Source organism: Meles meles, chromosome 8 (genome assembly GCF_922984935.1).
Source record: "Meles meles chromosome 8, mMelMel3.1 paternal haplotype, whole genome shotgun sequence".
Lineage (NCBI taxonomy): Eukaryota > Metazoa > Chordata > Mammalia > Carnivora > Mustelidae > Meles > Meles meles.
The window spans coordinates 52,094,019-52,115,030 of record NC_060073.1 but is presented as its reverse complement, the minus strand read 5'-3'; the positions used below and the strand labels follow the sequence as shown (position 1 = coordinate 52,115,030).

The following is a 21,012-nucleotide window of genomic DNA, read 5'->3' as shown; positions in this document are numbered from 1 at the left end:
GCCACGGTGGTTCCGCTAATGCTCCGACCCCGCGGGGACCAGAAGTGCTCCCCACCCCCCACCTCAGATCTCAGAGCGCCTGAGGGACCGCGAGCCAGTCGCCTCCAGGCTGGCGTTCGGCTAGGCGAGCACCCTTCGCCCCTCCCAGAGGGCAGCCTCGGCTCTCCCTCCCGGCCCCGACAGGGCGGCACCCGGCCCCTCTCCCAGAAGTCCCGCTTCCTCATAGGCCAGCGGCGCCGCGCCCGCCGAAGCCCGGCGAGGAGGGGGGGCGGAGCCAGCGGGTTCGCGCCAAAATCGCGTAGTTGATCCCTCCCCCGCGGGCTACGTCGCGCCCTCCTTTTTTTTCAAACCCGGGGCTGGGCGGGGATTGGTCCGTCGGGCACTCACGTGGTTAACGGTCGCGGGAAGCCGCGGAGCCCGAACCTGCGGCTGGACCTGCGGAGACCCCAGCCTCGGTGCCCAGGCCGCCCCGCCTCTGCTGGACAGTCCACGCCGCCGCCTCCGCCACCGCCGGCCGCAGCCCCGAGCGCCCCGGAGCCGCAGCCAGCCACAGCGCAGGTCCGCCGCCGCGGCGACCAGGCGCGCCCAGTCGCACGTGGCGGACCCGCCCCCTGGGCCGTCCGCGTCCTGGACTCCTCGGGCTCCAGCTCTCCGGTCCTTTGCCCCGGTCCCAGGGGCGCGATGAGCTTCCTGAGCCGGCAGCAGCCGCCGCCACCCCGCCGCCCGGGGGCTTCCTGCACTTTGAGGCAGAAGCTGATCTTCTCGCCCTGCAGCGACTGTGAGGAGGAGGAAGAGGAGGAAGAGGAGGAGGGCAGCGGCCACAGCACCGGAGAGGATTCCGCCTTTCAAGAGCCCGACTCGCCGCTGCCGCCCGCTCGTAGCCCCACAGAGCCCGGCCCCGAGCGCCGCCGCTCGCCGGGCCCGGCACCCGGCAGCCCCGGGGAGCTGGAGGAGGACATGTTGCTGCGGGGCGCCTGTCCGGGCGCGGACGCGCCGGGCGGCGGGGCCGAGGGCGACTCGTGGGAGGAGGAGGGTTTCGGCTCCTCGTCGCCGGTCAAGTCGCCGGCAGCTGCCTACTTCCTGGGCAGCTCGTTCTCGCCGGTGCGCTGCGGCGGCGCGGGGGACGCGTCCCCGCGCCGCTGCGGGGCGCGCCGGGCTAGCGACGGCCCCTGCTCGCAGCTGCCGGACCACCCGGGCACCCCGCCGCACAAGACCTTCCGCAAGCTGCGGCTCTTCGACACGCCGCACACGCCCAAGGTGAGAGGACGCGGGGCCCCGAGCCCCCCGAACCTCCCGAGCCCGCGCCCGCCCAGCCTTTTAAAAAGGCCGCGGCGCCGGGAGCTGAGCGCGGCGCTGCCCGGGTTCGGTTACATAACCGCCCGGCCGCACCCCCACTCGTTCCCCTGAACCGCAACAAAAAGTTGGCAGCCCCTCTTTTTGGCCCAGCCCAGAAGTTGTCCGTTAAGATTATGTAACTGAACAATGGGCCTCTTCTGGAACTTCTTCATCTTTCAAAGGGGTTGATCGGCGCCGTCCAGGTGGCTGATGATTTCACGCCCGTCGAGTGGGGGCCTTCCCGACAGTGTCAGCCCCGAGTGTGGCCCTGATAACGTGGTTTGGAAGGATGTTGGAGTGCTGCTGGCCCGGCCACCTGACACTCCTGAGTGCTGCAGCCATATGGTGCCTTTTAAACGCAGTGATGGGCCTTGTAATTTGGGCGGCGCACGCAGGAGTTCGGTTAAAAAATTTCATGCGCTTATCGTTTCGTGTTGTGTGGCGTTAAGGGGTTAAGTCTGAGGTATGGAGGAGGACTGCAGTTTGACTCCGGAGAAAAGGCTGGCCTTCCAAGCATTTCCAGTCTTAAAAAACTCCTTAACCCAGGGTAGCATTTAAGCTACTATCTGTACATGGTATTTATCGGGTGAGCGTTTGTTTACACCCTTGGGTTTGCAGTGCCCATGTGTGGTCCCCCTAAGTGTAACGATTAGGGACATCCAGCTGTTAAAAGCCAGCATCGGTGGAGTTTCTTGGACCCTTGTGCTCTCATATTGCTGATAACATATCACAATGAAGGAGGACCTGTTTGTTGAGTAGCAAGTGAGTATGCAGATTAGTACTTTTGAAACTTTAGATGTAGTGGCAGATTTTAAAAGCGGACCCGTCACGAAATTGAGACAAGTATCGCGTTTGTAAGACTCATGTGGAAAATGTACCTTTTTGAGTCCCTTTCAGTACCGTGGGTCGTAAACTTAACGAAGAAGTGTGTTTTTTGAGCGTTACTGTTTATTAGGGACTTGCCCAAGACATGATCCCTCTGGAAGTGAGGGGAGGAGTCCGCCGGAGGTGGTTTTCAAAGCCCTATTTGGATGGGGGGAAGGGAGCTTTTATGGGGCTCCCTGACTGCTTTCTATTTTTAGATGGAATGAAAGGTTTTTTTAACTTCTGGACTCTAGAATATACTTAATTTCAGTCTGCATTCCTACTGTTTTTAGGGTCAGAGACCTATTTTATGTGGCTATCTGTTTTAGATAGGGTGGTTGGTATCTACCTTTCAGACTGCTATAGTTATCCACTGTTTGTTTTGCTGGAGATGTGACAGAGGCTTGTGTGTTGTTTTGATCTACACTATCAGACCTGTGAAAGGCTTGTTGAAGGTTGGGTTGAGAAGGCTGTCTGTAGGACTTGGAAACTAAAAATTTTATTTTTCCTGTCCTAGAGTTTGCTCTCCAAAGCGCGAGGAATTGATTCCAGCTCTGTTAAACTCCGAGGTGGTTCTCTATTCATGGATACAGAAAAATCAGGAAAAAGGGAATTTGACATGCGACAGACTCCTCAAGTGAATATTAATCCTTTTACCCCAGATTCTGTGTTACTTCATTCCTCAGGACAATGTCGTAGAAGAAAGCGAACACATTGGAATGAGTAAGTTATTTAGTATTCCACAGTGTGGTCCCCAACCACTCACGACTGGTTTGTGGTACTTATCAAAATTCAATTTCATCTGAATTACATGGAAGTTTGTGCTCTGAAATTTTTCTGTTGCTAGCACCCACTTCCCAGGAGAGGTAGGTGGAAAGTAATCAGCTGTGGAAAAGTAGTGGTGTGAAAAGGAAGGAATAAAAAGCCTAGATAGCTTGTAGAAAATCTGCTGGTGTCAAAAATGAGGCAGGCAGAGAGAGTTGATGTAGACTTTAATTTTGATATGTGTAGTGGTGTTGGCTTGTAGTTAATAAGTATATTTCAGCAGGGACAGCATTTTCATCAGCTGAGCTATATCTTGTGATTATAAAATTAAGTGCTTATCTTTTTTTATTTAAGATTTTATTTATTTTGGGGAGAGAGCATGTGCATAAACACAAGGCAGCGGAGAAGGGCAGAAGGAGAAGCAGACTCCCCACTGAGCAGGGAGCTGGACACAGGACTCAATCCCAGAACCCTGGGATCATGACCCAAGCTGAAGGCAGATGCTTAACTGACTGAGCCACCCAGATGCCCTTTCTAGTCTGTTTCTATTCATTAAAATGCAATTTCACTGTACACCTATCAGATTAAGTTTTGGATCTCTAGTTGATGTGTCTGTCAGATCTCTTGATGAAAAAATACATAATATTTTTCAGTTCTTGTGGTGAAGACATGGAAGCCAGTGATTATGAGTTTGAAGATGAAACAAGACCTGCTAAAGTAAATATCTTTTCATTTTCTTTTTATTGTTTCTGAGATTTCATTTTCTACTTAACAAGTTACCATATATACATGTTAAATATCCATTAAAACATAAGATACAATGACTTTTAAATTTCATATACAGTGCTATCATCATAGCAAAAAATCATTTTTATATCTTTGTATTATGTATATGGATATGCTTTTTTATTACAGAGAATTACAATTACTGAAAGCAATATGAAGTCACGGTATACAACAGAATTTCATGAGCTAGAAAAAATTGGCTCTGGAGAATTTGGTTCTGTGTTTAAGTGTGTGAAGAGGCTGGATGGATGCATTTATGCCATTAAGCGATCAAAAAAGCCATTGGCTGGCTCTGTTGATGAGTATGTATTAAAAAATTTGTCTTTTTGCTCTTTTATTCCCTATGGTGTTACAGACCTTAAGATTTTACATAATCAAGCACTAAAATTCTTTCACTTTTGAGAAGCTATAATGATTTAATCATATCCTTTTCATTTTGTGCCATTAATTCTTATTGGACTTGGGAGAGTTATAGGAGTAGTCTGATTTTGAAACCCAACTTTTTTTTTTTTTTTTAAGATTTTATTTATTTATTTGACAGACAGAGATCACAAGTAGGCAGGAGAGAGAGAGAAAGAGAGAGAGGGAAGCAGGCTCCCTGCTGAGCAGAGACCCTGATGCGGGGCTCGATCCCAGGATCCTGGGATCATGACCCAAGCCAAAGGCAGAGGCCCCAACCGACTGAGCCACCCAGCCACCCCTTGAAACCTAACTTAAATTTCTTTGTTCTGATAGCATCCATGAATTCAGAGTAAAATGGAGTTTCATTTTTCCCAAGTTCTAGGGCCAGCAAGGTTCCTTATTTGTAACATTCTTCTTTAATGGAATCCTTTAGAAAAATCTGGTACAGAGGTTCTCACCCCCTCTGTTGTAAGCATGTTATCCTTCAGCAAATTGATAGATGACAGAAGTTAACTTTCTCTTATGAAGTCAGATAAATTTGTTCAGTTTAGGCTTGAATAAAAATGATTTACCATTCTATCAATCTCAAATTTCTCCTAGACAGAACGCTTTGAGGGAAGTGTATGCTCATGCAGTGCTTGGACAGCATTCTCATGTAGTTCGATATTTCTCTGCATGGGCAGAAGATGATCATATGCTTATACAGAATGAATATTGTAATGGTGAGTAATATGTTGGTTCTGTTACAGACTTGTGAGCTCAAAAAAATGAACACTGAGGAAATAGTTTTTATTTGAAATCCTGCTGTAATTTTGTCTCTTTTATCTCTTACAAATTCAGAGAGAGCCTATCTTTTATAAATTGAAGAAGCCTAACCTGAGTTTAGTGAAGTTCATTGCTTACCTGGATATTAAGTAAAGATTGAAAACCTTGTCCCTTTTACTTCAGTAGTAGAATTGTGCATGGTAGTGTGCCTGTTAGTCATACTGATCTTGAGAGGACAGTGGTCTTGCCATACATATTTTGGTATCCCAGGCATGTAGTATAGTGTTTGTAGGGTATGGTAGTTCATAATATAGGTTCAATTCATTTTAGCCTTCCCTTTCCATTTCATTTTATGTGGTGTTAAAACTGATGCTGGTTACTCATAAAGTGACAGTAACTTTCCATTGTTCCAACTTCAGCCATTTGTTAAAGTATTCTATAATCTTGCCCCATTCCCATTTTTCCAACCTAGTGTACCATTAGAATCCACTCACAATTTTCTATTAAGTTATGCTTTTAGTTCTCTAGCTGTGCCTCTCTCCCTCATTTCCCCCCAAAAACAAGAAAAAAAGCATCTGTAGAGGGTCAACTTTGGACCTCTGGAGAGCTTTCAATTTTCAAAAAGTCCTTCAAGGACCAACTTTGTTCTCCCCTTTTTAATTAAACCTTTATCAAAACCCTAGTCTCAATTCTGATTCTTGTAAATACTTGTTATTAAATAGGTAAATCTTTATATATACTGAGTTTCCATTTATCTATATCTTCTGTGAATATTAGAGAATTTGGAATTTAGTGAGCAGTTGGGAGGTGATAGCAAAGTTTGTTTGTTACTTATTTTTTTTTTTAAATTCTCGATATTTTTTCCTTCAACAAGACCAGCCTTCTTGTAGCTTGTGAATAAATAAGTGGTGTAGGTAGTGGGTTCAGGTTTTCAGTATTTAAAAACATTGAACAAAAAGGAAGTAAAAGATCCATTTCTCACATCTAACTTTTTGTTGAGTTGTCATTAATTCTCTGTACTTTAAAGAACTAAGTGCTCAGTATATAGCATTGGTGCTAATTTGTTTCACACATCTCCTGAAATGTTTCTATTCATATCATTAGAATATTTATGTAGCTATCATGATCTTGTGGACTAATCTGTTTCTTAACCTTCAGTTTTCAGTTACTGCATTTAATATAGGGCAGTTTGACCATGTCTTTTCCACTAGATGTTTGCTAGATGCCATCTTCTGGTCTCTTTCTCCCTTTCACTTTGTTGATATAGTTGGTCCTCTTAACAAGTATTGCGTAGCAGTCCAGGGATCACACATTGTAACAATCCACCAAATAAATATGTGGTTGTATAATTCAGATGATTTTGAGAAAACTTTGGGCCTGGGGGGATAGGGAGGGGTGAGTTGACATCCTACCCTCTCAGATTATAAAGCCCTTGTCCTAAAAAACAAAATAAACAAAACCCTGTCTTGTAATACAGTTAGATTATAAAATATTTTGAAACAGTTTATTATTTTGCGACAGTATAAAACACTTAAAGAATACACAGATCTTTAAAAATAAATAGACCTGTGTGAAACAGGGTTGCCTCTTAGAATAGTTGTCTTTTCTGTTTAGATGAAAGGAAATGAAGCTACCTAAATACATTCCTAAACTCTTCTATTTCCTTCTGCCATCATTGTTCTCTCCAAATCAAGCTTTGAATGTCCTAATAATAGGTCTGATCTTCAGATCCTTTTCTACAGTTCTACGGGGAAATCATTCTATTATTTCATTTATACACGGTGATTAACTGATGTCCTTTATCGTGACTAAGTTACCTTATTATCTCAAACAGTCATTTGTATTTTAAGCCTTTTGTCTTGGTTTGGTGATAGACTGAATTTTTTACCCCGGTAAACAAGTGTGGAAAATGTTGATGGGTAGGGGAAGAGAACGTGAAATATCAGATGAGTGTCTTGCTCTTCTTACTTCTCTTTGCCTTTCAGCAGTGAAGTAGAAGGAACTGGCCTAGCTATAGCTGGTAGATCCACTAAAATGCTTATTAAACTTGGACTAGGACTTCAAGCCCTTTTATAGACCTCCCTTCTAGAGCCCTTTTTCCTGCAGCTCAAGATTTGTTACGAGTATGGAGAACATACTTAAGTCTAAAATACCGAGGTGTGTGATTTATTTTTATTTTTAAAATACATTGGACATTTTGCTACCTAGTCTTATTCAAATTGCAGGACTTCCTTTTCTGAGTAATGTATACTAATATACCTTCCTGATCTCATTACCCTGGTTCTGATTTCATTATTCCTAACTAAGCTTTAAACAGAAATGGTTTGTTTTGGTTTTTGATTTTTGTTTTGTTTTACGTAACTCCTCTTTTCCTAAGTTAAGTTGTAAACTTAAAAATGTTTTTAATAAAATTTAAGAGTATAAACTTAAAAGCATTTTTAAAGTATAAACTAATGAACTGGTTGGTTTGACCTACCCTATAAAAGCAGGTTTTATTCTCATTCATAGTAAAAGTAGTATAAGTTAAAACTATTAAAATACTGGTTTTTACCTATAAAATTTATAGACTGTTGTCAAGGGTGTGGGAAACCTGTTTTTCTCGTACATTAATGATGGGAGTGTAAGTTGGTATAGGCTTCTCTATGGGGAACTCTGTGTGTGTGTGTGTGTGTGTGATGGGAGTGTAAGTTGGTATAGGCTTCTCTATGGGGAACTCTGTGTGTGTGTGTCTGTAAGTAAAATTGCCCCATATTTGTCTTCCAAAGCCCCAAATTCACATAAGGCACATGTTAGCAGAGTTTAAGTACCGGCCATTTTGAAATCAGAAACCGAATACGCTGTTACTTCTTTTATGTGAATTTTCACAGGCCCTGAAGTTTTGGCACTGATGGTGTGAATACCAACCCTAAGCTGTTTTGTAGCAGGATAAACAGAGAAACGTCCCTCTCAGCTATAAAAACATATTCTATATATAAGATAGTATTTCACACACATACTTGAGCCACATATTACCATTGTTTTGTGACTAAACATATCCTTTAATTTTTTTTAAAAAAGATTTTATTTATTTGAGTATGTGCATGAGCATGAGGGTGGGGTACGGAGAGGAACAGAGAGGGACAAGCAGCCAGCCGGAGGGAGGGCTTGATCCCACGACCCTAAGATCATGACCTGAGCCAAAACCAAGAGTCAGATGTTCAACCAAGTGCCACCCAGGCACCCCCGTATATACCCTTTAAATCAGCAATTTGTTTCTATAAGATATGTTAAATGTGTGTGAAATGACCAATGTACAAAGTTATTCCTTAGACTATAGTATATAGTAGTAAAAGCTTGGAAATTACTTTAAAATGTTCATCAATTAGGAGACCAGCTGATAATTGCCATTCATTTACACTATGAAATTCTGTAGAGACACAAGAGAGAACAGGGTAGCCTTTGTATGTTAGTAAAGAATGATCTTCAAGATAATGAAAATATGTTGTCATTTGTGTGAAAAGGAGTTGAGAAAAATATATAAGAAACCAATAACATTGATTTATTCTGGGAAAAAGAACCAGGTAGGATGCTGGGGTATATGGATGAAAAAAATTTTACATTATATTTTGTATCCATGTGAGTATATTACTTATTGAAAGAATAAATAAATTTAGATTTCACAAGCAGGAAAAAGAATAGGTTGTATAAAATGCTACTTTCTTTCTTGGGTTTGTGGCCACTCAATAAAGATGGAGGGAAGAGAAGTAAGATCTCATGAAGAAGAAATTGCTAATTTTTCCTGTGTTTGTTAGGTGGAAGTTTAGCTGATGCCATAAGTGAAAACTATAGAAGCATGAGTTACTTTACAGAAGCAGAGTTGAAGGATCTCCTTTTGCAAGTTGGCCGGGGCTTGAGGTATATTCATTCAATGTCTTTGGTTCATATGGATATAAAGCCTAGTAAGTATTACAAATTCTCTGACCTGTGTTCTTTCGTGTTATAGAGAATAAATTATTTCATTAAAACAATATGAAGACATATACATCTTACTATGTTTTTTCATTGTTGGTTTTAAAAGACCTTTGAGCCACATACTGTTTTATGATTCCCATTCACTTCTCCTGTCACTCCAAAGTATTTGAGGCAATTCATTTTTAATAAAAGTTGGAAAAATTTGCTGAATCTTATGGAAACCCCATAGTCATGAAGTGGGACTCTGATGGGAAGACTAAGAACCTATTGTTTAAAGTCCCTTTCTTCTAGGTTATAGAACTTTAGTTACAAAATAATGCTGGTGCTGCTAACAGGGTTGTTAGAATAAAATGAGATATGTGAACATATTTTTGGAAACTTAAGTGCTATGTAAACATGGTGATATTTCTAGCCTATATACCATGAAAGTGTTACTGCATTATTCAGAAAACAAATGGCATATGCAGTATGATTATCTTGCATTTAAAAAGGGTGCAAGTGAATGCAGCCATAACAACGTGCACACCCCTCTCGTTTTATTAAAATAACCTCATAATGTGCACTTTTAAAAGTTGTAAGTCAACTCTACCTTTTTGTTTCAGTAAGTTTTCATCTCTTCTAAAGCTAGATCATATTAAAATTTTTTCCAGGTGACCCAAGTCTTTTTGGTTTACTTGTCCAAACTAGTAACCATTTTCAGGACCAAGCATTCCATCTGCTTCTATTTCCCCCCGCCCTTCGGGTTTTGCCCTTCCTCTGCCTTAAAAAAATAATACTAATATGGACTTTGTCTTATCTTATGTCCTTTCTTCTGGATTTGATTGGTTGCTCCCTTGCATCATTTATCTTACTCCTTTTCCTCCTATGTTTCCTATAAATTGGAAGTTAAAACTAACAGATTGTGTTTCACACAGAGTGTGAATTTTAGGCTAGGTATTTCTTTTTTTTAAAGATTTTATTTATTTATTTGACAGAGAGATCACAAGTAGACAGAGGCAGGCAGGGAGAGAGAGAGAGGGAAGCAGGCTCCCTACTGATCAGAGAGCCCGATGCGGGACTCGATCCCAGGACCCTGAGATCATGACCTGAGTGGAAGGCAGCAGCTTAACCCACAGAGCCATCCAGGTGCCCCTAGGCTAGGTATTTCTAAGTTGAACTTAATGAAGGTTTTTTTGTTTTGTTTTTGTCTATGAAAATGTGTGATTCATGAGAATTTAAATCATTTTACACAATTATGTGAAGAATTTATCTGTATGTTAATAACTCACTAAAATTTTTATTTTTCAAATGGGGAAAAAATAATATTTGAATTGATGGCAGTAAATAGAAATTAGTAAGTTTTGCCTATACTCATATCTTTTTTTTTTTTTTTAAGATTTTATTTATTTATTTGACAGAGAGAGATCATAAGTAGGCAGAGAGGTAGTCAGAGAGAGTGAGAGGGAAGCAGGCTCCCTGCTGAGCAGAGAGCCCGATGTGGGACTCGATCCCAGGACCCTGAGATCATGACCCGAGCCGAAGGCAGCGGCCCAAACCACTGAGCCACCCAGGCGCCCCGCCTATACTCATATCTTAAGTGTCAGACATAGTAGACCCTTATAAGTACAAAAGTTGAAAATATTAAGATGTGAAGTTTTAAAATTTCAAATTTATAAATACCATTAAAAATAAATTATTGTGCTCGCTTCGGCAGCACATATACTAAAATTGGAACGAAAAATAAATTATTCCGTAAATAAAGTGAAATTGGAAAGATGACTTAAATGAGTGTAACATTTATAAACTCAGTAGTTTATTTACATTTTACATTTACTTTACATTTACATTCCTTATTTATTTGCATCGGTAAAACTATTAAAATGAAATCTGTCACTGAAACTTAATGTTAATCATGAACTTACCTGAATTTGTAGAAGAAAAGTGTGTGTACAGCAGAGGAACCACAGAGCCACATTGGGATGTAGATACTCAAGTTACATTACTTGTATTTTTCATACCAGCCCCTAGCATTAGGTTAAAGTTTATGATTTGGAAGCACCACAGATTACTACATTATTGCCTTTTTTGTATTGTTTCTATGTAGTTAAAACTAACTAAAGATCAATGTGTAGATGACAAGAGTCTATTGAAGTGGTTTCCAGGTGTTCAAAGATCAGTACTAGGCTAGAAAATATGTTCCTTAGAAAATACAACCCGTTACCTATCCCCTGAGATTCTTATTCTCATTGGGTTTTAGGGTAGAACATATGAAAATCTATATGTTTGAAAGCTTTTGGGATGATTCTGATGTATGGCCCTGTTTATGAGTTTTGGTTACACTATTAATTGTTAGTTTAGCTGACATAAATAACTGTTTGACAGGTAATATTTTCATATCTCGAACCTCAATCCCAAATGCTGCCTCTGAAGAAGGAGATGAAGATGACTGGGCTTCCAACAAAGTTATGTTTAAAATAGGTAAGAAAGAAAGATAACCAGATTATTGCCTTAAAATAAAGAAAGAACCTATTTAACTCTTGACTCTATTTTTTTCAATATTTATAGGTGATCTTGGACATGTAACAAGGATCTCTAGTCCACAAGTTGAAGAGGGTGATAGCCGGTTTCTTGCAAATGAAGTTTTGCAGGAGGTAGTTTTTTTCGTTAATAATGCTATTTGTTTTATAACAATGCAGACATATTAAAATTTCAAGCTCTAATAACTAGTAGAATCTTAAAGAAAGCCTAAACCTTCAGCCAGGGATAGTTAATCTAGCAAAATTCAGTAAAGGCAAAGATTTATAGTGTTCAACAATGATGGAGTTGTAAAAGAAGTTCTAATACACTACTGGTGCAACTGTAAAATGGCATAGCCTTTTAGGAGATCAGAGTATATCTGTCAACATTTTAAAATGCTGTACCCTTTGACCTAGAATTTCCTTTCTAGGAGTCTTATCCACAGAAATGTTCATATACAAATAAATTGAGAACAATGTAAATGTTTAGCAATAGAGAAATGGTTAAATAAATTACAGCATATAGTTAATAGTATTGTTTGAAAAAGTGTGAACTAAAAAAAAAAGTGTGACAAAATATTTCTTGATAAGAGTTTAGAATTACAGTAGAACAAGCAGAACAAATAAATTGCATGATCCCTTTGTTTTTTCATAGTATATATGTATTTGTAACTTGTCAATGTATGTATGTCTCCTGTATTCATATGTGAGTGCCCCAGGATAGGAGTTTATTCTGAGAGATGAATGGGACTAGTGAAAGAGAGAAGGCATTTACTTTTACTCCTCTCTCTGAGTATGTATGTATTTGTGATACTAAAAAGCTCCTCAGATTTAACTTCTTCTCTGAATAGGTTTTAAATGTTAAACGTGGCATTGGATATTTTAATTTAGCCTTATTTCTCACCGAAGTCATCACTGAAGTGTGATTCTACTTTATTTTGGCCATTTTTATATTCCCTTAAAAATTTTTTTTATAATTTTACAGAATTATAGTCATCTACCAAAAGCGGATATTTTTGCCCTTGCCCTCACAGTGGTATGTGCTGCTGGTGCTGAACCTCTTCCCAGAAATGGAGACCAATGGCATGAAATCAGACAGGGTAGATTACCTCGGATTCCCCAAGTGCTTTCCCAAGAGTTTACAGAGTTGCTAAAAGTGAGCATTTTTGGTATATAATGCACTTTTTATTGACATGGTTTTATATTTTTTAAATTGCATGTCTTTGCCTGATTTTTACTTCTCTTTCTAAGGTTATGATTCATCCAGATCCAGAGAGAAGACCTTCAGCAATGGCACTGGTAAAGCATTCAGTATTGCTATCTGCTTCTAGAAAAAGTGCAGAACAATTACGAATAGAATTGAATGCTGAAAAATTCAAAAATTCACTTTTACAGAAGTAAGTGAGAGTTTTATGGAATGTTTTGTCTTAACTTTCTCATTTTCATTTTCAAATTTTAATGAGCGGTGATTTAGGTTTTCTGTCAGTGAAGGCTGTAGTGGTTTGGTATGTTATACAGTTAAAATTTGGGGATTTCTGCCTTAAATTAATTATTTGTGACCTACTGGTTATTGTTCCTAAACTTGGAAATTATGGACTTAAAAATTTTTAAGACTAGCATGTATTTGCAAGTGGTATTAATCCCCAATCCTTAACTTGTAGCAAAAGCTAAGTGAGCCTGAATAGTAGACAGGCTTTTTTTACCCCCTTAAACTCTCACCATAGATTAAGTTTCCTTCATTCTTTCTTTTTATTTTTTATGGAGGGATTAAATGAGTATCAGTTAAGTTAGTAGATGAGTCTCATATTTTGAATGACTTTTGACATTTCAGAAAATTGATGGGAATGATAATTCTAATTCATTTGCTTTATTGCTGATTTTTACCTAATAAAAACTGACTTGAAATATAAAAGGTTTATTTGCCACTAGTTTGATAGCCATCATAGTTTATACAAATGGGAAGTAGAAGTTTCCTTTCATCTCTATTATGTAATGATATTTTCACAATATGAATTAGAGTTCTGTTTGAAATTATTTTGTATTACAACTCAGTCATTACTAACATCTTTATTACTTAGGTCCAAGTGTATATGATATTTTAATTCTGAGAGCACAAAATAAAATCATTTCATAAATTTACATTGTTTGAGCACAAGCTAAAGTTTCATACTGTAATTTTTTTTCCTCAGTTGTATCTTAGAATAATCATAGCATGCTAATAAGCTCTCCCAACTGATAATACAGTTTGTGTTTGGCCTCTTAGGATCCTTTCCTAGGATTAATACAATAGGTGAAAAGTCTTGTTTCCTATTTTTATGTTCTTAGAGAACTCAAGAAAGCTCAGATGGCAAAAGCTGCAGCTGAGGAAAGAGCACTCTTCACTGATCGGATGACCACTAGGTCCACCACCCAGAGTAATAGAACATCTCGACTTATTGGAAAGAAAATGAACCGCTCTGTCAGCCTTACCATATACTGAACTACTCAATTCCCACCTCCCCCAAAAAACTGTGACAAGAGGAAGCTAGGTTGAAATCACTGCTAGAATCCAGTTTGCAATTATTTTCTCAATTGGTGTCAGTAGTTTTACTGAAATACCTTTTAGAACTTTTATTTGTGAATTACAGTTGAAAGCTGTATCTTGACCAGTGGTATATCAGGCTTTCGTCTAGTCTTACTAGTCTATCTTCTGTAGGATATCAGTGACTGTTGGATGTTACACCAGCCTTTCCAGGGTTAACCACTGTGGTGGTGTGCTGCTTATAGTTTGCTGTTGCATTGTAATAAAAGGTGTCTTTCCCTGTAGTGACCTGTAAAAGGGACGCAAGGGCTTTATTACAAACATATTCTCCCTTTGAGAAGGGGAATTGCTAAGAGACTCAGTACTACTCAGCCTTCAATGTACCTGTGTGTCAATCTTATATTTCTTTTTTTTAAATTGTGAATTATACTTGTATATCCAACTGGGAGCACTTTGTAGGCATTGCATGAACCATGGAATGATAATTCTGTGGAAGTATTGCCTTGTGAATTTGCTGCTATTTTAGTTTTTGTCTTTGCTGTAAAATTGTAGCATTAAACAATCATTGTTGTTAATAGGCTTTTTTGGAAAACAATTATGTGAAATACATAGCTGCTCTTGATGACAAGCAGCTATTTGCCTTTTTTTTCTTTGAACTTTGAAGCTAGTGCATTGGAGTAATGCACCTTTTTTCCCCTTTTGAATTGCTGTATTAATGTAGTATAATTATTACTGGTTTTGTAATTTTTCCTGATAATGCCCTTTCCTGACTCTTTTTTAAAATGTTCCCTCCCTCTACCCGAGTTTTGTACTTGATTGTATTGTTAGTCTGTTTTTAAATGTTTTGCCCGGTTTCTCTTCAATATTTGTGTATATAAACTAATCTTGGGGATAGTGTATATAGCTGTTTGAAATGCCAGAATGACTTCTGACTATTCCAAGCTTTACACAAAATATATTTTATCAATGATAAGCCATTTGACTAATAATACTGGCTAACCAGACATTGCAAAAACAAAAACATAGAATTTGTCCATTGTTTGTTTTCCTATTAATTTTGGTTTACAACTTGTTTGCACTTGTCTGTTTGACTTGTGTTTTATTAACATTGATTGGCATATTAAAAGTCACTCTGAGCTTACCTTAATTGTCTAATTCCTTGTGATGCTGTTTTCTACCATTTTTTTTTTAAGATTTTATTTATTTATTTGACAGACAGAGATCACAAGTAGGCAGAGGTAGGCAGAGAGAGAGAGGAGGTAGCAGGCTCCCCGCTGAACAGAAAGCCCAATGTGGGGCTAGATCCCACCTGGGATCATGACCTGAGCCGAAGGCAGAGGCTTTAACCCACTGAGCCACCCAGGCGCCCTGTTTTCTACCATTTTATCTCTAGTATCACTACATTTTAACATTTAGAGTATAATGTATGTAAAGTACTAAAAGAGGGCACAGTTTTCGATAGAATACGGGACATTATTTAATGATGAGTTTTAGGCTATATCAGTTACATTTTGTAATTGGAGGGAAATTTGTCCATCAACCACACACTTTTTGTCACTGTAAATATTTAATATTTGTGTATCACATTGCATACTATGCATTTGATCTGCTAGAAATGTAAGATAATGTAGTTTAAAATAGCTTTAGATTATTAAGTGGATATAATGACAGCTTTTTAATTTAAGCTGAGTCACACTAGAGCTTCAAAGTAAGGCTGTAACTCAACTAGGCTAGATTTTTTAAGAACTGAGAGTGCAAATTTAAGTGATAGACAGTACTAATTCTATGTGACATCTTTTTTTTTTTTTTAAGATTTTATTTATTTATTTTACAAACAGAGATCACAGGAAGGCAGAGAGGCAGCCAGAGAGAGAGGAAGGGAAGCAGGCTCCCCGCCGAGCAGAGAGCGGGATGTGGGGCTGGATCCCAGGACTCGGATATGACCTGAGCCGAAAGCAGAGGCTTTAACCCACTGAGCCACCCAGGCGCCCCGGGACATCTTTTTCTGATAGAGATTAGAACCAGAGTAAGCAGCAAAGGCCTTAGAGGTTAGAGTGGATGTCCTCCACACCCCCCCCCCCCAAAAAAAAACCCAAGAAGGATTTCGCAAGATCCTTGTGCTTTTTGATCATGGGTACATAATTTCTGTTGATTAGGGTCTTTTTCTTCTCACTATAAACATTTCGAATAAGCTTAATTACTTTAGCTTTGAAGCTTATGGCATGTTAAAAAGCACATTTTAGAGGTGTGAGAGGAATTAGTGCAGACAGGTAAATTGGATAAAAACTCTGATAGGTGGGGTTGAGGAAAACATACCGCAGAGACTGGAGTAGGTAACACATTTCAGTAGTCACTGAAGACAAAACTATAAAATGTATAATCAGTGTACATTAGGGTCACTCAAAGTCACTAAGGTGCATTTTTTCTAGTGCACTAGCTTCAAAGAAAAAAAATCAGGTGTTTTCCAAGTTGATATTTGCAGTAAATTTTTCATATTGTTTAAGAATATTAGATTAAGTAGAAAAAAGTGGTTTTCTAGGAAGGAATTCTTTTAATTTATTTATTTTTTCAGCGTAACAGTATTCATTGTTTTTGCACAACACCCAGTACTCCATGCAAAACGTGCCCTCCCTATTACCCACCACCTGTTCCCCCAACCTCCCACCCCTGACCCTTCAAAACCCTCAGGTTGTTTTTCAGAGTCCATAGTCTCTCATGGTTCGCCTCCCCTTCCAAATTTTTTTTTTTTTATAAACATAAAATGTATTTTTATCCCCAGGGGTACAGGTCTGTGAATCGCCAGGTTTACACACTTCACAGCACTCACGATAGCACATACCCTCCCCAATGTCCATAACCCCCTCCCCCTCTCCAAACCCCACCTCCCCCCAGCAACCCCAGTTTGTTTTGTGAGATTAAGAGTCATTTATGGTTTGTCTCCCTCCCAATCCCATCTTGTTTCATTTATTCTTCTATCCCCCTAACCCCCCATGTTGCTTCTCCATGTCCTCATATCAGGGAGATCATATGATAGTTGTCTTTCTCCGATTGACTTATTTCACTAAGCATGATACCCTTTAGTTCCATCCACGTCATCGCAAATGGCAAGATTTCATTTCTTTTGATGGCTGCATAGTATTCCATTGTGTAGAATACCACATCTTCTTTATCCATTCATCTGTTGATGGACATCTAGGTTCTTTCCATAGTTTGGCTATTGTAGACATTGTTGCTATAAACATTCAGGTACACGTGCCCCTTCTAGGAAGGAATTCTTAAGCCATCTAAAAGCTGATAGAGTTGGGCTCATGTTCACCACAGGATACTTAGGTTGAATGCCTTTTGTGTACTAACTGGTAGACCAAAGACTTGCAAGAAATAGTCTTTGCCCCTCAGTACTCAGGATAAAATAGAGGAGACCCATGTAAACATAAAATGACAATAAAATGTGGTAAGTGCTATGTTGGAGGGATTCTGCAGGTTAGAGTGATAACTCAAAGGACAATTACATAGCTTGTAAAGATGCTGGTGGTAGAGCAGTGAGTAGATCCAGGGAATGACATTTAGACTGATTTCAAAGCCGTTGTACTGACTCAGGGTAAGAGTAAAGGGCCTGAACTAGGACCCCTGTGGACAGACACACGAGAATAGGGATTTCATTAGATGGGAGCACTGTACACTAAACAGTTTTTGTTTTTATATAACAGAATGAGAACTTGTTAGCGTAACATCAGGAGGAAACTACAGGTGCTAATATGGAAGCATTGAAGAATTTTCCAGAAAAGTTAACTAAAATGTAAGGGCCTGTTATTATTTGAGACAGATCTCTAACTACTGTTTTGGAAAGCTGACTTTAGTAAAGAAGAAAAATTGTAAAATATTGACTAGGTAGGTAGGAGGAATCATCCATTGCAGTTGACTGCAAATTAAATTGCCTTACCTTTAACTTGACATGAATCCAAGGAATCCCCCTTTAACTAGGGAGCTAATGTCTTGAAGAGCCAGTTCTGAAGCTTTGGTTTTTACTCTGTTCCAGAGGTCAAGAAATAATAGCTTTTAAAATATTGCTAACACCTGGATTTGGGTACCGTTTTCAGCTGTCTCCTAATCCTTAAAGCAGCAGCATCCTGATATTAGAGTAGTTTTCTTCCTCCCCAATTCATCTCCACAAAGCATCTCCCTGACTTTAGCCAACAGATCAAATAAGTGATTGCATACCTAAGGTATTTTTATGTGTGAAATTTTTAAAGGCCAATTAAAGCAATCAACAAAGGATGGATCAAAAAAGAATTTTTGGATGTGTTTTGGGTATTGTGAAAATCGTAAGTGAAGCCTGGAACTAGGAATTTGGAGGAAACTGTCTCATTCAGTATTCTTTTTTTTTTTTTTTAATATTTTATTTATTTGACAGAGAGAAATCACAACTAGGCAGAGAGGCAGGCAGAGAGAGAGAAGGAAGCAGGCTCCCTGCGGAGCAGAGAGTCCGATGTGGGGCTCGATCCCAGGACCCTGGGATCATGACCTGAGCCGAAGGCAGAGGCTTTAACCAACTGAGCCACCCAGGCTCCCCCTCATTCAGTATTCTGAGGCATTTGTAGAACTGTAAAAAACATCACTGTAACTGATTTGACCCTGCAGAGTGAGTGGATCTAGAAGTTTCTCCTGCAGACCTGGTTATGTTGTTAGAAACTTTTCAGAAGCTCAGCAAGGTAGATTTTTATAAAAATGGAGGATTAAGACATCATTGAAACTGTCCCTTTCCCAGCACTTAGCTTTTTAAAACTTAGAGAAGCATTCATCTGAACATCATTGAACTTTTTTTTTCTTTGTGGCAGATGACCCTAATTTTCAATGCAGTTCAAAGGTCTCTGGAATAAGGAAAAATATCTATGTATGCTCTAGGAAGATTTACCAGGAAAAGATGACATGTTCTGTCCAAACTTCATTAAACTAAGAGTCTAAGAAACCTCGGCCAGTCCAGCCCATGAAGAAAAATACCTCAAGGAACATTTATATCATAGTTCATATTGTTTAGTTTTATATGGTTAATAAATATTTTGAAGAGCACCTTATTTGAGTTTTGACATTCTTATGATATGAACTGGGTTTCCAGGCCTGGAGTTCCAGTTTATGCCTACTAATCCATAATGCCATCGGGAAGTATGGGTTTAAAGTACACTGACTCTATTTCCGATGATTATCCAGAGAGAAGCCCCTTTTCGCTGATGAGACTATAGAGGCCGAGGTCAGTTAAATAGCTTAGGAGCTCAGTTTGCTAAGTGGGAAAGCCAGATTCCAACTCAGATGTTATGGCAAAGAATCCTGCTTTTTCCAGACACGTGAAAGTTGAGGACAAATACTAATTAAGGGAAAGAGTGCAGGCAAAAAAGGAGAGTTAAGAAGATGCTGTCTGAATATTAGGAAAACTGGGAAGACTAATGTCCTGGTAACCAAGAGAGAAGTTTGAAGAGAAATTAGGTACAACTGTACACAGAAAAGATTAAGAAGTGACTCAAAGCTCTATGAAGGCATCTGGAGTGGAGATCTTTGGTGAGCAGTTTTAGTGGGGAGAAGAGAGGCACGGGGAACTAAAGCTAGATTGCAGTGAGTTGGGGTATAAATGGGAGATGAGCGGATAGAGAGAGCATGTATAAATCATTTTCAAGAAACATGGCTGAGAGGCGCCTGGGTGGCTCAGTCCGTTAAGTGTCTGCCTTCGGCTCAGGTCATGATCCCAGGATCCTGGGATTGAGTCCAGCGTCAGGCTCCCTGCTTGGCTAGGAGTCAGCTTCTACCTCCTGCTCCCCCTGCTTATGCACCCTCTCTCTCAGTCAAATAAATAAATAATCTGTTTAAAAAAAAAAAAAAAAGAAAAGAAACATGGCTGAAAGAGAAGGGCAAGGAAGAAGAGGACTATAGCTAGATGGGAATCTGGATTTTTCTGATTTCAGTACCACTTATTGATCACCTACTATGTGCTAAGTGTTTTACGTACATAATATAATCCTCATAAGAGCTCCATAGCAAAAAAAGCCCCATTTTACATATAGTATTTGGAGGAGAGGCAAAAGGAATTTCTCAGATTATATCACTACAAAGTATTGGGATTTAAACCTGAACTGTTTGCACCACTATCCAAATTCATAGCAAATCCTCTGAGCCTGGAACAAGGGAAGGATGAGTGAAGATGAGACAAGTTTGGAAGTGTTCAGAGGAATGCAGGAAATGGGGGAGGAGAACTCCAGTATGATGGCCCCTTTCCTGTAGCTGGAATTGAGTCCCATGAACTGTATAGTGCCTGAGGACAGAGCACATGTATGGGAGGAATGCTGACTCACTCCACCACCTTCTTTCCTTCTGAATGAGGTGGTTAAAAAGTTTTCAACTTTGTGTTGAAATAAAAAGCCATACGCGCGCATGCATGCACACACACACACACACACACACACAAACACACACTATATAGCTATTTAAGGCAATGTTTTAAGAAGATTTATGACATGGGGAAATGCATGTGTTATACTGAAGTAAAAATCAGGAAGAAAAGTTACATATATGGGATTTTTAAAAAAATATTAAAACAGAAGGCTAACATGGCTGTCATTTGAGTGGTAGAATTATGGGATATTTCCCACTCCTTTTTCCATTCCAAACTTTTTGTTTTATTTTTTTAAGATTTTATTTTAAAAAAGATTTTATTTATTTATTTATTTGACAGAGAGAGATCACAAGTAGGCAGAGAGGCGGGCAGAGGGAGAGGGAGAAGCAGGCTCCCCGCTAAGTAAGCATAGAGCCCGATGCGGGGCTCCATCCCAGGACCCTGAGATCTGACCTGATGACCTGAGCCGAAGGCAGAGGCTTAACCCATTGAGCCACCCAGGTGCCCCTAAGACTTTATTTTTATCTAATCTCTACACCTAACATGGGGCTTGAACTCACAACCCTGAGATCAAGACTCATGTGCTCTCCCTACTGAGCCAGGCTGGTATCCCTGAACTTTCTATATTTTGAACAAAGAGAGGTGCCTTGGTGGCTCAGTTGGTTAAGTGACTGCCTTGGGCTCAGGTCATGTCTCAGGGTCCTGGGATCGAGCTCCATGTGGGGTCTTGGGCTTAGTACAAAGTCTGT

The 21,012-nt window shown here is 39.7% G+C and overlaps 1 protein-coding gene across 1 annotated transcript; it reads left to right on the top strand.

Annotated features, from left to right (window-relative positions):
- The first annotated feature begins 535 nt into the window (after positions 1-535).
- Positions 536-15,015, top strand: WEE1 (WEE1 G2 checkpoint kinase). The gene is made up of 11 exons (XM_046014918.1): positions 536-1,257; positions 2,717-2,922; positions 3,618-3,681; positions 3,880-4,052; positions 4,753-4,874; positions 8,709-8,855; positions 11,230-11,325; positions 11,413-11,498; positions 12,349-12,519; positions 12,615-12,760; positions 13,689-15,015. The coding sequence occupies exons 1-11, from the start codon at positions 682-684 to the stop codon at positions 13,840-13,842; spliced, it is 1,941 nt and encodes a 646-aa protein (XP_045870874.1). The 5' UTR covers positions 536-681; the 3' UTR covers positions 13,843-15,015.
- The last annotated feature ends 5,997 nt before the right edge of the window (positions 15,016-21,012 follow it).